At 40.3% G+C, this 16,391-nt stretch overlaps 1 protein-coding gene across 3 annotated transcripts in view; it reads right to left on the bottom strand.

Moving 5' to 3' along the window:
• MGAT4A (alpha-1,3-mannosyl-glycoprotein 4-beta-N-acetylglucosaminyltransferase A) overlaps positions 1-16,391 on the bottom strand; it is a 116,483-nt gene that overhangs the window by 5,406 nt on the left and 94,686 nt on the right. For all 3 annotated transcript variants that reach the window (XM_017524061.2, XM_037736929.1, XM_037736930.1), the window contains exons 11-15: positions 14,160-14,267; positions 13,847-14,040; positions 10,475-10,553; positions 9,507-9,573; positions 23-135 (exon numbers count right to left, since the gene is read on the bottom strand). In XM_017524061.2, coding sequence (XP_017379550.1) covers positions 23-135; positions 9,507-9,573; positions 10,475-10,553; positions 13,847-14,040; positions 14,160-14,267 — 561 coding nt within the window. The remainder of the gene's footprint in view (positions 1-22; positions 136-9,506; positions 9,574-10,474; positions 10,554-13,846; positions 14,041-14,159; positions 14,268-16,391) is intronic.

The raw sequence follows: 16,391 nt of genomic DNA, 5'->3' as shown, positions 1-16,391 counted from the left end.
TCACTGATTTCAATATTCTTACCTCATTAAGAATGGCCCAAACAGCAGAATTCTGAATAACTGAAAGTCGAAAGGCTGCAATGGGATTGAGATTTGGATCCACCATTCCTTCTGCAACACCATTCTCAAATTTTCCTTCAAAATAAAATCAATAGTTGTTGGACAGACTGAGGTGAGCAAACATAAAATATCACTGAGTTAAGGCAGGAAAGGGAACACATCAAATATTTCTAGTAGATGTCTTTTGACAGGGCATGGGTAATTTCTTTCCCCTTTTTTTCTACTTTCATTCAGCTTTTTTATTTTTCATCAAGTAGTGCATGTTTAAAAACCTCACAGGCAATTTACTTAATTAGGCAGAGCTACATTTTTTCTCACTGCAAATTAAAAAATAAAACAAAAATACATTTGTTCTTATATCAACAATGTTTTAACCTATAGGTTTTTTGCAAATTGCGACTTACCCAAATCTTACCAAAATATATATAATCTGTACCATCATGCAGTCTGACTGCTTTGAATGTTAAGTCAATAATAACAAATTTTGATTTGTTAATTAAATATGCATACAGTTGCTCACCTTGAGCAAGGACTCAGTACAAGTGTATTCTTTCCAAAGGCACATGTAGAAGGAATTAAGAAATAATGCCTCCTCTACACAGTTCAGTGTAAGACTCCATTATAATGACAAGCTAAAATAAGCTCTCCTATAAAAATAAGGATCAAGAACCATAAAAGGTGAACCGCTTTTTTTGCTATAAGGAATAGTATCCATCTTAAAGCAAAACCAAAAACAAGTTGTCAGAAAAGTGACAAGAAAATGGCTCATCCTGGGCAAATTTCTTAATTTAAGCCAAGGGTTGGTCAACAAAAAAGGACAGTCCTTGTGGGCTGAGAGGAAATTTGAGATTACTATGTAGGGTAATACATACAGAAAGAGAGAGAAAATAAATTTTCACAAATTTAAGCTGGAAAATCAATATATAATGAGAACTGAATACAACATATATTTTTTGGTAATATAGGTATACCAAGGAGAAGAACTCTTTTTGGGAGTATACCATTTCACCTAATTGGCGTTCAAAGTTAGTGTTCCCTACCATCAAAACTGACTGCAAATGTTCACTTGTTATTGCCGATTTATAATGATATACATCTTTGAAATGTTCTTTCACACAGCCTACGTGCTGCCAAATACTGATATCATCCACAAACACACGATTTTAATGGAACACTTGTATCCCTTTGGAGGCATTTATGAAATTCTATTCTATTTTCCTTTTGGTATATTACTGGCTTCTGGTATATTATTACACTGCAGATGAATCATTTCCAATTTGAGATTTTGGTGAAAGTTCCTGAATTAAATGGATTTTGAGATATGGAAATTTCTCTTTCATTTGTACTGAGGTCCAAAACCACTGCTGGGACTATAGTTTGAACTTGGAAAATGCATCTACTGTAAATTTGTGTGGGATAGAGGTCTTGCTTCCAGGTTTAACTTTTGACAGCATGAGAAATGTATAAAGACTTGATGGTACTCCAAGTTAACTGTCATTAAAATGATTTGACTGCAACGAAAGTTTTGCATATAAGCACCATTTTGTCTTGTAAGTTTAGGTTGAATTCATTAAGAAACAATAACAAGTCTGCAGGAAAAACTAATTTTCTTTTTTTCTTTTTTTTCTTTGAGACAGAGTCTCACTCTGTCTCCCAAGCTGGAGTGCAATGGCATGATCTCAGCTCACTGCAACGTCTGCTTCCCAGGTTCAAGTGATCTTCCCCCTCAGCCTCCCGAGCAGCTGGGATTACAGGCGTGTGCCACCATGCCTGGCTAATTTTTGCATCTTTAGTAGAGACCAGGTTTCACCAGGCTGGCCGTGCTGGTCTCGAGCTCCTGACCTCAAGTGATCCACCTGCCTCGGACTCCCAAAGTGCTAAGATCATAAGCGTTAGCCACTGCCCAATCTAGCAAAAACAAATTTTCAAAGTGTTAATAGTTGTTGAGGGCAGTTCTCATTTGGGAAAATTCCAATCTTGGTCCTGAGCTCAAAAAAACTGCAGTAAATCTTTACCACTGCTAAGCCACTGAGCTGCTGTGTGGCAGGGCAATTCAGGATATTCAGTTCCTGTTTCTGACAAAAATTCATGGTATTGGTGTTAGCTAAGTTCATGAGGGTGAGTAAGTTTCACTGTTGACACTTTGATTCAATGACATATGACACATTCAAATCTTTTCTGAAAAGTACCTGGCTGATGAATAATAAAATAAATAACCATAACCTTTAAACATCTTACATTTTCCCAAACTTCGTAAATTAATACAACTAACCCGTCTTCTCCACACATATTTTTTTTAACCACCATTTGTTGTAGCACATCTTAGCAGATTGTACTTCAGGTTGTAATGAATTTGTGTTTTCTCAGGCTGTGTGAAAATACTGTTCTCTGTAGTTGTCCCAGACTATTTACAAGGGCCAACTTTTCAGTCTCTTAAACCTTGGCATTGATTCCAAGTCACAATTGAGCAGTACCAGTGACAACCCTGTCAATTCCTCAGGAGCCAAGAAAAACACCCAAAATCATCTCCTTTGCTTTTTGACTATTGATTTTGCTTCCAATGTCCTTAAATCTTAAAGCACTTGTTATTGCTGAAAGCCTCCTATCCTAAATAAGTTTATTTTCTCTGCATACATTACTTTGGCTGCTGCTATTAAACACGATTTAATTAACTCACAATTGGTAAGCAGTTTTTCTTGCTTAGCTAAAAAACGAGCCACTTGAAATATCACTTTGGGGACAGCCTCATTTTTATTTTTAGTGAAGAAATTCTGCTGTGATGCAATATTCCATTCTAAACTTTCTAACTTTTCTGACCATTGCTTTCCTGTGAGTTGGGAATATTGTTGAATTTAGCCTAGTAATGTACAGCTCTCACATAATTGCCCAATAACCACAATGACTTGCCAACAATTTTGTAAAATAACCCGTATTCTACTCTATTAAAAGCCACAATGCTCAAAATCTACTTTTCTTGTTTTGATGATAGGTAAGTGCTTGTAATTTTTTTTTAAAGTCACAGTACGGTGATATGTGTGGCTCGCACAATACTGTCCAATTTTAAACACATCATTGTGATTTGTACTCTAAGCAGCAGAGCAAGGCCGGGAGAGCATGACCTCGGTCTCTACTGTCCCTACTCACTCATCTCTGCTGTTGGAGAGTAAAAGCACACACACACTACATTAGAAAATGAGCATGACTGTCTTCCAAAAAATCTTTATTTATAGACATGGAAATTTGAATTCTATATAATTTCACACATCACAATGTATTCTTTTTACTTTTTTACCATTTAAAAAGAAAAAAAGAAAAAGACTTTTAAAATGTTCTTAGATCACAGGTGGTATCCTTTCAAAACCAGGTGGTGGTATCCTGTTCAAAAACAGGAGGTGTGCCAGATGTGGCCCATGGGCCATAGTTTGCTGACCACATGCTATTACATTATGCATGCTAATCCATTCTCCAGTCTCACAGCATAGTTAATAGATTAGTAGTAAGATAAGGTACATTCAAATTGAAAACCACAGCAAAGAAGGCTTGTACTAATTTATATAGTAAATGTTGAATCTATGAGCTTCCAAAGAAATGGTTTTATTAAAAAATTATTAATAAACTTATTTCACAGAAGTTTGTCCATACTTGGTGCTGGACTGGGGTAGCAGGTAGGTGCTATGAAAAATTATTATTGAATATTGAATTAGGCAGAGGATTCAGAGCTTAAAAAGATTGCGAAACTTGGAACATTTTAACCAATGCATCATCACCTGATGAGCTCGTTTCATTAGAAAAATAATTACCAAATGATAACTAGCTTCATCAAAACACCCTAGCCCAGCAATTTTATCCTCTCTCATGTATAAGAACAGTACATACAATGCAGCAAAAGATTGCAAACAACCTAGGTATCCATCACTAGGAGCCTGGCCAAATAAATTACAATATGCTAATACAAGGAAATTCTAGGCAGCCAATTAAAAGACTGAAGAAAAAATAAAAAGAATAGGCTGGGCACAGTGGCTCATGCCTGTAATCCCGGCACTTTGGGAGGGTGAGGTAGGTGGATTATCTAAGGTCAGGAGTTCGGGACCAGCCTAGCCAACATGGCGAAAACCCATTTCTACTAAAAATACAAAAATTAGCCTGGCATGGTGGCCTGCACTTGTAACCCCAGCTACTTAGGAGGCTAAGGCAGGGGGAACCGCTTGAAACCAGGAGACAGAGGCTGCAGTGAGCCGAGATTGTGCCACTGGACTCCAGCCTGGGTGACAGAGCGGGACTTCATCTAAATAATAATAATAAAGAAAAATAATAAATAAAAAGTCGAAGATTTACTTCAATTCCTAAGTCTATATTGTAGAGAAACACTCATACATGTGCATAAGTGTTCAAAGCAGCCATGTTTATCAGAGCAAAAAACATGGAAACAAACTTTATGACCAAACAGAGGACATATCCACGGAATCCATCCATACAGGAGTGAAAAAGAATGAGCCATAAACACACACCCACATGGATGAAATCTCACAATTGTGAGGGGAAAAATAACCAAATTGTAGACTACAGAAAGATATTTATATCAAATGTGAAAACAAGCAAAATACCACTGTGCATTGCTTAGGAATATATTCCATACATAGTAAAAATGGAAATGGAAATGGTAACCATAACATTCAGGATGGCGACTATCTTTAGGTAGAAGAAGAGAAGCAATTAGGGAAGGACAGCTGAATTAGCACATCTGAAGTTGGAGGGTGGATACAGGTACTCAACATATTATTATTATTAAAATATTTTTAAATGTTCGTGTTCTATATGTACACAGGCATTTTGTTCCATGAAAAAAATGAGATGTAAACCTGGGTTGTAGGGCATATCATTTGTGTGTGATGTGTTCTTAAAGAACACATCCATATGTTGTTATTTATGCATAGAATACTTCTGAAAGGACACAAATCATTACAGAAACTGCCTCTCAGAAGCACTGGGTAGGAGGGGGAAGAAAAGGGAAGAAGACCTACAACTACCCTTTTAAATCTGTATTTGTCACTGTGTGTGTGTGTGTGTGTGTGTGTGTGTGCACTGTCTTTTCAAACAACAAATTTAACCTTTGTCCTTAACCCAGGGGTCTGGAAGGTAAGTATTAAAAGACACAAAAGAAGAGAAAAGGTGAAGGAAATTACCAGAGTGACGAGAATCCCTGACCCCGGCACTGACAGGAATGGTCAAGGGCAGTTGTGGGTCCCCTCCGCCTGCCATGCCTGTCCAGTGGCCCTTTCCTTCTCCCACCGGGTCTCTGCAGAACGTTCTTCTGCCTCCTCACAGCTTTAACCCACTGAAACAGAACTAGTATTTCTTCTACACGACCATTCTTAGCTATCACACTCTACTCTTCTAACTCCCACCCCATCAACCCTTGAGTCTCCACTGATGGCCAGCTAATGGTCTACTGTTCTCATCAATGCCTTCACACATAAGTTGCTACATGGTCTGATCCAATTTAAATTCAGGCCCCTCTTCAGGACCAGTCTTGGCGATATGGAAGGTGGGCAGGGAAGTGCTGGGTAGAGAAGGGCATGGTCCCTGGCTAGGGCTCCTGCCTGGGGCCTGCACCCAGACATAGGTGAGGACAGGCATTTCTGTTCTCCTGCCCAAATGTTACATTTCCCAAGACCAGCCTGGCCTGTGATGTACCCATACTGTGCCTATAAAAGCCCTGAGACCGTAGCAGTCAGGCACACAAGCAGCTGGACATGGAGGGGAAAGGAGCCCACCGGCGGAAGAGCACACCGACAGATGCTGGCAGGCCATCGGCAGGTGGCGCGACCCAGAATTTGGCCTGGGCAGCTGGAGGAGTGCCCAGGCCGCTGAACAGCCCCGCTCAGGGGAAAACAATCTCCCTTCTGGCTCCCCCATCTGCTGAGAGCTACTTCCACTCAAGAAAACTTTGCACTCATTCTCCAAGCCCATAAGCAATCCGATTCTTCTGGTACACCAAGGCAAGAAACCCTGGAATACATAAAGCCTCTGTCCTTGTGATAAGGCAGTGGGGTCTAATGGCCGAGCATGGTGGCTCATGCCTGTCATCCCAGCACTTTGGGAGGCGGAGGTGGCCGGATCACCTGAGGTCAGGAGGTGGAGACCACCCTGGCCAACATGGCAAAACCCCATCTCTACCAAAAATTAAAAAATTAGCCAGGTGTGGTGGCTCGTGCCTGCAATCCCAGCTACTTGGGAGGCTGAGGCAGGAGAATTACTTGAACCTGGGAGGTGGAGGTTGCTTTGAGCTGTGATCGCACGACTGCACTCCAGCCTGGGCAGACACTCTGCTCAAAAAAAAAAAAAAAAAGAAAAAAAGAAAGAAAGGGGGTTCTAATTGAGCAAACACACACAAGCTACCTATGGACAGCTAAACTAAAAGAGCACCCTAAAACACACGCCCACTGGAGCCTCAGGAGCTGTAAACCGTTCACCCCTAGACACTGCCACGCAGTCAGAGCCCCACAGCCTGCCCGTCTGCATGCTCCCCCATGAGTTTGAGGCAGCAGGGCACCAAAGAAGTGAGCCACACTCCCATCACATGCCCTGAAAGGTAGAAAAGGGAACTCTGTCCATTTTAAACAGCAGCTTGTTTGCACGCCAAGTGGGCTCTTACTAACATCTCCTTCCCTAGTTCTCCCTGTTAAACTTTACACTGGTATCCAGATTTGCTTATCTGTATCTACCATCTCCAATTTCTTAACACTAAAATTTCCATTCTATTTCACAGCACCCTTAGGCTTAAACTTCTCCACATTCTGGTTCAAGTCAACTCCTCTTTAGGGAGATCCATATCCTCTTTTTAGGGAGAACTCTGTTCTTCTGGCCTGCTTCTCCATTGGGCAAAATCTCTGCACCACTGTTCTGGGCCCTTGGCAAGGACAGCAGCCCCTTCTCTTGGAGTGATACCCTGCTTCAAGATCAGAGCGCTGGTCATGGCAGTAGCCCTTGGTTTTTGTTTTGTTTGGTTTGAGACAGAGTCATCCAGGCTGGAGTGCAATGGAGCAATCTTGGCTCACTGCAACCTCTACCTCCCGGGTCAGGTTCAAGCAATTCTCCAGCCTCAGCCTGCCAAATAGCTGGGAATACAGGCACGCACCACCACACCTGGCTAATTTTTGTATTTTTAGTAGAGATGGGTTTCACCATGCTGGCTGGGCTGGTCTTGAACTCTTGACCTGGCAATCTGCCTACCTTGACCCCCAAAGTGCTTGGATTACAGGTGTGAGCCACGATGCCCGACCAAGCCCTTGGTTTTCTTGGCTGGCTTCTACTACTGGACTGGGGCAGTGAGCTGGGGCAATGGTGATCAGGGCCAGGTATTCTCACCCTGCTGTGCCTAGGGTAGAGATTCTGCCCAGATTCATCAGCTGCTCTTGTCTGTAACGGAGCTTCTGCAAAAGAGTTGAGGGTAAGGACAGATGCTGACAGCCTGACCTTCCTAGGGAGATGCCACAGCCCTAGACTAGAAGCTGGCAGGAGAGTCCAATGTTCCTGGCTGTACCTGCACAGGGCAGAGCTTCTGTCTCCCTGAGCTGGGGTGGTGTGGGTGATGGGGCTGGTCCTGGCTCCCTCCCCACAGCTTGGAGGCTCTCATGAATAAATGTTGCTCCATTTCCTAAGAGCACTTAGAACAATCTTCACAGGTTTAAAATATTTTTTTAAAAATAATTTTCACCAGTTATAATTTTTTTATGCTACCGAGAGGGTCAAGGAAGCTCGTCACACACAATTCCATAAAGAAGACTTCTTAGAAGTAGAATTTTATACATTCAGTTGAAAAAGATCAGCTCTGTTCTGCTTGACTACACAAGGTCCTAGGCTAATGATCCGTAAGTTCTCTTCTGGTTCTAAGAATATGAGTTGATATTTTAGATGGTAATTTTCTTCAAATTACTATAGAGATATTTAATATAGATGTCTCTATTTCCTATGCTACTTTTGTAATCTAGAATACACCATTCTCATAAATTTAGTAAGTGACAATAGTGGTAATAAATGTCTTGGATACTCAGCTGATTTTGTATATATTTCTAGAGATGGGCTAAGATGCAGCCCAAATATAAAATTCATTCATCCCCCAAAGCTATAAAGAAAGTAGCCAGTGTTATTGTGCAACTCTCTTAGCAATGGCTGAATGACACTTACCAAAGGTAAAACTGCTCTAGAAAGGGCTTAAAAATATATCTATCCTGTACACCTACAATATAATTTTACCAATATTCGTTCTTGCCTAATACTAAGAGAAGCATTCATTTGTTTTAAGCAAAAGAAAATGTAGTTATTTAAGTCAATGTCTACCAAGTGACAGGCCCTGTGTTAACTACAGAACATGCAGGAGAGACATGACCTCTCCCTCTCCAGGGGGAGCCTACGGAGCAGAGCTATGAAACAACACAACCACACAGCAAAGGCACACGCAGAGGGGTCGGAAGAGCAGGGAAGAGGGGCCACTAAACTGGCAGATTAAGGATGAAAAAGCATTTATTAGAAGGGAAAACAATCGACCAATCATTTCAGGTAGAGAAAATGGCTAGAGATGTGGCTGCCCAGAGAGTATGAGGCCTTCATCAGACGAACAACAGTCTCAGGACTGGAAAGAAAGAGCAAGAGAAAGTCACAGATGTGAAGGTGAGTGGGAGCTAAGGGATCAGATAATGAAAGTCACTAAGGTCTTCACCCAGGTCAACAGCGTTCTAGTTACATTTCAGAGAAGTAACTGCAGTGGCCCTAGAAAGCCACAGGAAGGCCACAGGGAGATGCAGTCTCTCCTCTGGCTCTGAATCAGAGGCACAGGGCAGATGGCCCCCTTACAGATAGGGTGACCCAAGGCTTTCAGATGAAAAACTGACCAATTTGTGCTAAAGGATAGTAAGAAGAGGATGATCAGGGTGACTCCTCAGGTTAGGCTTAGGTGACTAGATGGATAGGGACAGCAAAAACTGTGGTGACCAATAAAGAAATGTGTGTGTTACAGAAGCTCACGGTAGGCGGCTATGTGGCCACCAGGTATAAGGATATGCTAGCGGACATCTCAACAAAGATGTGACCTCGGGAGTGGGGAAGGGGCCCAAAGCACAGATTCCGGCCTGTGGATGTGAGCTGAGACAGGAGAGGAGCTAAACTCGTCCAGTAGAAGGCAATACAGGCAGACTCTCTATCAGGCAGCATCAACAAGAGTATGGCAGACTGAGAAGAAGGAGCTAGTGAGTGAAGCAATATGTGATCTGAAATCCTACTTGAGTCAAATAATAAAAGCAAAGCAAGTATTAAAACACAGCACACATAAAACCTGGAGGACACTGGTAATTGTAATCCTTAAGTTGCTTAACATCTGAAAAGAATTTAAAAGTACTTTGGGAGTAAGTCCAGAAAAATAAAGGGCATTTTACTAAAGTAGATATTACCTATTCTGAAATAGCCATCTTCTAATCGTTTGTCTTTGGTTTCTTTGCTTATTTCCAAACCTTCACTCTAAAATAAAACAAAAGCATTAATTTCAAAAATAATTCCTTCTATGTATCCTAAGTTATCAATATATCTTAGTATATATGAAGTGGCATCTGTGACACAGCTATTCCTAAAAAGAGAAATATCATCTCAGTCTTGAACTTTAAAAAACACACTATATTAATAATAAAAGAAGTTTTCTTAAGCCATCATTTGAATTGGTATATAATATATTGGTGGTTGGAAATAAAACATTAAATCAATTAAGTAGAACAGTATTTTCTATTAAAACTATCTATAGAAGAACTGTGTAGTTAACTTGAAAGAAATCTAAGGATTCCTTAGCGACCAAAGAATTAAACTGTATATCAATTAACCAGCATTAAAAACATAGATTTTGGGACTCAAAATACAAATAGCAAGAAAACACTAAAGAAAACAATTATTCATTTATTTTCCTAGTAGAAATGTTAATGTTATTTGCAACCTCCACCTTCGAGGTTCAAGTGATTCTCGTGCCTCAGCCTCCTGAGTAGCTGGGACTACAGGCATATGCCACCATGCCTGGCTAATTTTTGTATTTTTAGTAGAGATGGGGTTTTGCCACGTTGGTCAGACTGGTTTCAAACTCCTGACCGCAAATGATCTACCCGCCTCAGCCTCCCAAAGTGCTGGGATTACAGACGTGAGCCACCACGTCTGGCCTGTTATTTTCCAAGATAAAACAAAATGAAGGCTCTTTCTATGAATGGGTAAATGTGCTCATCAATATATAGGTGCTTCATATTTCAAAAAATTAATATTATTCATCAATGAGTCCTGTAAATTATGCTAATTTTCTTTCCCCTTAAAAATAAGAAAAGCTTCAAGCTGAGTCTACCAGTATTAGTTGTTAGGGAAAGGTAAGATGAAAAAGCAGTCATACCTTAAAAGGCAAAACTTCCACGGTTGTGTTTAGCAGAATGTCTCCAGGATGTTCTTGGTTGCCGCTATGGAACAGGTAACTGAAAATACAAACGTCAAAATAAAAACACAAGTTGGGCTAGATTTTATAAAGATTCAAGAAAATGACCTTACCTCAGAGTCCGCCTTTCCAAACAAGACTCTAAGCAAGCAAAGTTGACAACACTAGAGCTTGTAATAACTGCACAGTGTGTGTTCTGAATGGTTGTAGGGAATTTAAAAACTTAAGGGCATGACCCCTAGGTGATAAGTTCATTCCTTCTGTCAGAAACAATTATGTCGCTGCTTAACATAATAATGTACCTAGATTTTTTTCAAAAAGGATGACAGTTTTATGTCACTGTCTATAATGCTTTAAATATTTAAACCTCTTCCCCGGAATAGTCAAAACTGTAACACCTATATAATACTGCTGTATCTTGCGTCTGAAAAAAACTTCCCTAGGAAAACGAGTAGTCATGACAAGTCCAAAGACTAGTTCTAGGTTGGGCGTGGTGGCTCACACACCTGAAATCCCAGCACCTTGGGAGGCCGAGGAGGGAGGATCACTTGAGGCCAGGGGCTCAAGACAAGCCTGGACAACACAGTAAGACCTCACCACTATAAAAAATAAAAAAACTAGCTGGGCATGGTGGTTTGCATCTGTAGTCCCAGCTACTCAGGAAGCTCAGGTGCAACGGCCGCTTCAGCTTAGCCTAGAAGCTCTAAGCTACAGTAAGCAGTGATCACGCCACTGCATTCCGGCCTGGGTAACAGAGTAAGACCTTATCTCTAAATAATAATAATAATAGTAATAATTATAATAAAAGAAACAGACTAGTTCTATTCAATACAAATAACTTTAATGTTAGTCAACTAAAAGTAATTAACCTCTTAAAATATCTGAGTAATTCCATTTGTTAACATTCAAGAAGCATTTGAAGAATGACTAATTATTGATATATGGTGACAGATCTAAAACACTCTCTGGGTATGAGTATAATACTCTGTTTTGATACTCTGAAAACAAACTAATAAGTATGCATATTTGTCAGTGTAAGGGAAAGGGTGAAAACAAGATAAGACAGGCAAAACATGTCTGAATCTAAACCTAACTTTAGTTCAGTGGCATGGTTAAAAGTTTAGGCTTAGGAGTCAGAAAGACCTGGGTCCAAATCTTGGGTCTCTCAGGATTAGTAGCATTTTCACCTTTCACGAGTTTCCTCAGCTTTCTCAGCCTGAGTTTCTTCTGTATAATGCAGATGGTCCCATCTACCTCACATGACTTCAGTTCCTGAGAACTGACAAAAAGTCCCCTGCACATTCAAAAGGCTCGGCCAAGTGACAGTTACAGTATGGTGATGATACAGTTACAGCGGCAGGACAGTAGATGTGGCTATAAAAGGGTAATATGGGAATCCTTGAGGTGATAGAAATGGTCCTTAACTTGACATACTGGTGTCAAAACCACAGTCTGCAAGCTGCTACCCTTGGGGAAGTGGGGTGATAGGTACATAGGATCTCTCAGTTTTACTTCTTACAGCCGCACGTGAAACTATACTTTCTCAAAAGTCAAAGATTAAGAAAAAGAAATTGACTGTTGAGGGAAAAAGCACAAAAAATTGATGTATCCAGCCAAATGAAATCATCCCTGTTATCTCACCTCTACTGACAGTTTGATAGATTGTTTGTAGATTCGTTCTACGTACATAATATATGTAAAATATTTTTATTATTTCAAAAAACCCTTCTATAATCTATAATTCTATACTCTCTATATAGAATGCTATACATTCTATCATAATATACATATAATGCTATGATCTATAAAATGATCTACAAGGATATTCTATAAAGTTATAATTTGTTTTTTACCCCACTTAGTGTATATCTAAAAAAGTTTTCATGTCAATACATATTAACCTATGTCATTATTTTTAATGACTGCTTACAGCATTCCAATGGGTGGCAATATCATTTTACTTAACCAAACACATCTATGCTCTTTCTAATTCTATGCTGGCTCTCTGAGTGGTAAACAATACCTCAAAGTGCAGAGTATTAACAGTATAAAAATGAGCTTTAACAGCAAAACAAATGCTCATGCAAGTGCAAAATAATACTCAAAACTATTTCTGCATGTTCTTCCAGTGGTATTCCCACTGCTTAGAACACTTTTACAACTTCAATTCCTCTTTGAAACCAGTTTAGAGTAACAAAAGAAAATTAGTAACATCATATCACAGCTCTGCATTGCTTTGAACACCTCAAACAGAATTACTGAAAATAATTCCTGGTAGATTCTAAAAATCAAATTGGCCCTCCCATCAGGACATCTATAATGAAATACCACAGAGTGAGGAACTATGTTCTTTTAAGCATGCCATGGCCAGTCTGGGGAACACACCCAAAACTGAAGAAGGACTGAGGAATCATGACTATTAAATTAAAAATTGGCCAGACATAGTGGCTCACACCTGTAATCCCAGCACTCTGGAAGGCCAAGGCAGGTGGATCACCTGAGGTCGGGAGTTTGAGACCAGCCTGGCCAACATGATGAAACCCCATCTCTACTAAAAATACAAAAAAATTAGCCAGGCATGGTAGCAAGCATCTATAATCCCAGCTACTTGGGAGGCTGAGGCAGGAGACTCTCTTGAACCTGGGAGACAGAGTTTGCAGTGAGCTGAGATTGTATCATTGCACTTCAGCCTGGGTGACAGAGTAAGAGAAGGAAGAAAGAAAGAAAAGAAAGAAAGAAAAAGAAAGAAAAGGAAGGAAGGAAGGAAGGAAGGGAGGGAGGGAGGGAGGAAGAGGAAGAAAGGAAAGGAAGAAAGGAAGGAAGAAAGAAAGGAGAGAGAGAGAGAGAGAAAGAAAGATCTAAATTTTGTAAAATGAACATAAATGCTCAAAAACATAAAAGCGTTATAAATTTCCCCATGGTGTATTGAAAATAATCTAGCATTTGTAAAACTATTGACTAAGACTAGTCATACTCAGTCAAATTTATCATTTCAACTAAATTGCTGGGCTAATTAGCTAACTAGCTCCAGATCAAATTTCAAGGGACATGCCAGGATAAAAACATAAACACTAATTTGACAGTTCTAAATAAAAGTATTAAAAAATTATACCAGATGTAAGTCCAGAAATACCAATGAAGTTCACCAAATGTGTTACATCTGAAAACAACATATTCATTTTATTATGGAGTTGTTTTACGTGTAATTTACAGCCAGGCATCTTGGGACCCCCTGTGTCCCCTGTCATGCACACACACAAAAATCTATTATAAATCACGTTATGAATAAGACGTCTGAATTGAAAGACCACATACATTTCAATAATCACCAACCTTTCTACATTGACTGGTTTATCAAATTTAAACAAGATGTAGTCTCCAGCTGTCGGCGTGATAGCCCAGAAGAAATCCTCCCCCATGTAAGTCTTCTCCAGCGTATGCCCTTGGTAGACCTTCAAGGAAGTAGATACTTCCGCAGGTGGGTTTACATGAATTTTAAGAAGTAACGGTTTCATGTAATCTTTATCCTGGGAGCAAAGACATATATGCTATTAAATAATATACCACTTATTTAAGAAGAAAAACAATAATTGCACCTTAAATAACAAGTTGTAAGTTCACGAGAAAACAAAATTAAGTCACCAACCGTTAGTTTTTGGATTTTTCCTGATAGTGATGAGTGCAGACCAACATGTTGGAAAAGGGAAGGTCTGAAGCGAATTCGCAGATTTGCTTTCTGTCTATCACAATGTTTCTAAATATTAAAAAAAAAAAAAAAGAATCACATTAGTGTTGCATAATAAAGTGAAATCTTGCCCTCGCCTGGAAAATGAGAAGTCCTTTATTAAAGTATTGAAAAGAAGGGCCGGGTGCGGTGGCTCATGCCTGTAATCCAGCACGTTGAGAGGTTGAGGTAGGTAAATAACCTGAGGTCAGGAGTTTGAGACCAGCCTGGCCACCACGGTTGAAACCTCGTCCATCTCTACTAAAAATATAAAAATCAGCCAGGTGTGGTGGTGCACACCTATAATCCCAGCTACTCGGGAGGTTGAGGCAGGAGAATCTAATGAACCCAGGAGGTGGAGGCTGCAGTGAGCTGAGATCGTACCACTGCACTCCAGCCTGGGCAAAAGAGCAAGACTCTGTCTCAAAAAAAACCAAAAAAACACAAAAAACTTTTTTTTGAAAAGAAAACAACTTCAAGTCATAATTACAAGTCATTTTTTTCTGGTCTTTGAGGTACTAATAGATTTGCTGCTTGAGTGATAAACAGCCATGATCCAGAAATTTAAAATATGCATAGTTAAGGGAAGACTGAAGGGTTTAATTTCAACCATCCTTCAACACATGTCAATAAACATTTGACTTTTAATATTAAAATGCACGAACTATAGACTAGCGGGTTGGTTCAAATATACAAACCATTTTTGATTCAATAATATAATGAACAACTTGCAAATTATAAGTGGCACATTTTGTTGCATGAAAGCAATTTGAAAACATGAGGCAATCACTTGCCTAGAAGCAAGTAAACGATATTAAAAACTCCACATTAAAATATTAAAATCTCTGTCAACACAGGACAGGACACCTATGTTTCAACTCGCAGTGCCTCATGGCCCAGACGTTCCATCACAACCTATCCTCATGTATGGGCCTGGTGTGTGAAGACTGTGCAACACCAAGGGCCACCTTGACAAATATTTTTAAACTTTTCATTTTTAATGACTTATGTTAAGTTTGGGGCTGAAAAAAAATTGAAAAACACATCTTTATAAGAAATTTACACTTGGCTTGGTGTGGTGGGTCACACCTATAATCCCAGAACTTTGGGAGGCCAAGGTGGGTGGATCATGAGGTCAGGAGATGGAGACCATGCTGACCAACATGGTGAAACCCCGTCTCTACTAAAGATACAAAATTATCTAGGCATGGTGGTGTGCTCCTGTAGTCCCCCAGCTACTTGGGAGGCTGAGGCAGGAGAATCGCTTGAACTCGGGAGGCAGAGGTTGTAGTGAGCCGAGACTGAGCCAGGCATGGTGACAGTCTGCCAGGTTTGGTGGCATGCGCCCTGTAATCCCAGCTACCGGGGAAGCTGAGGCAGGAGAATTGCTTGAAACCGGGAGGCAGAGGCTGCAGGGAGCTGAGACTGCACCACTGCAGTCCAGTCTGGGCAACAAGGGCGAGACTCTGTCTCAAAACAGAAAAGAAGAGTGAGAGAGAGAGAGACAGAGAGAGAGAGAGAGAGAGAGAAAGGAATTTACACTTTAGAAGACTTCTAGTAATATACGGGGTGCTAAAATGCCTACTTCTCAAGAGGTTTCACTTCACTGGCATTATTACTGAGACTACAATACAGGTGAAACAGTGTATTTTCTCTGCACAAATACTCAAGTGGAAGGAGAAAGAACGGGAGGAAGAATCAAAGGAAGGGCAAAGGGCAGGCGAGAGAGAAGACTGAGGAGCACGAGGGTAAGGAGAGAGCAAAACCACAGAGACAGTGTCTGGAACTCAGCCTGTCACTCCTGGGGCAACGGAAGGACTCGGGCCGAAGGGTCCAATCAGGCTGATAACCCGTCGAGACAACGTGTGAATGACTCGAATGGTTTCTGGGACCATGGACCACTGTCACGGATGTGATGACAGTGCCCTGGACATTCCAGGGGAAGCAACTGAAGAATTACAGGCCACAGAAAAACATGGACTATAGAAGGATCAAAGAATGGACGAAATTATCCAAAAGTTTGTGGAGCCAAATTTATGGATGATTTAGAGGGTTTTGTAGTTTTAATTCTTACTATCAGATTTTTTCACCTCACAGGCTCATTTTAGAACCTAACCACATATTAAATAAAACTGCACAGGACGAATGGAATGC

Source organism: Cebus imitator, unplaced genomic scaffold (genome assembly GCF_001604975.1).
Source record: "Cebus imitator isolate Cc_AM_T3 unplaced genomic scaffold, Cebus_imitator-1.0 Scaffold31, whole genome shotgun sequence".
NCBI lineage: Eukaryota > Metazoa > Chordata > Mammalia > Primates > Cebidae > Cebus > Cebus imitator.
This window is presented reverse-complemented; position numbering and strand designations above follow the sequence as displayed.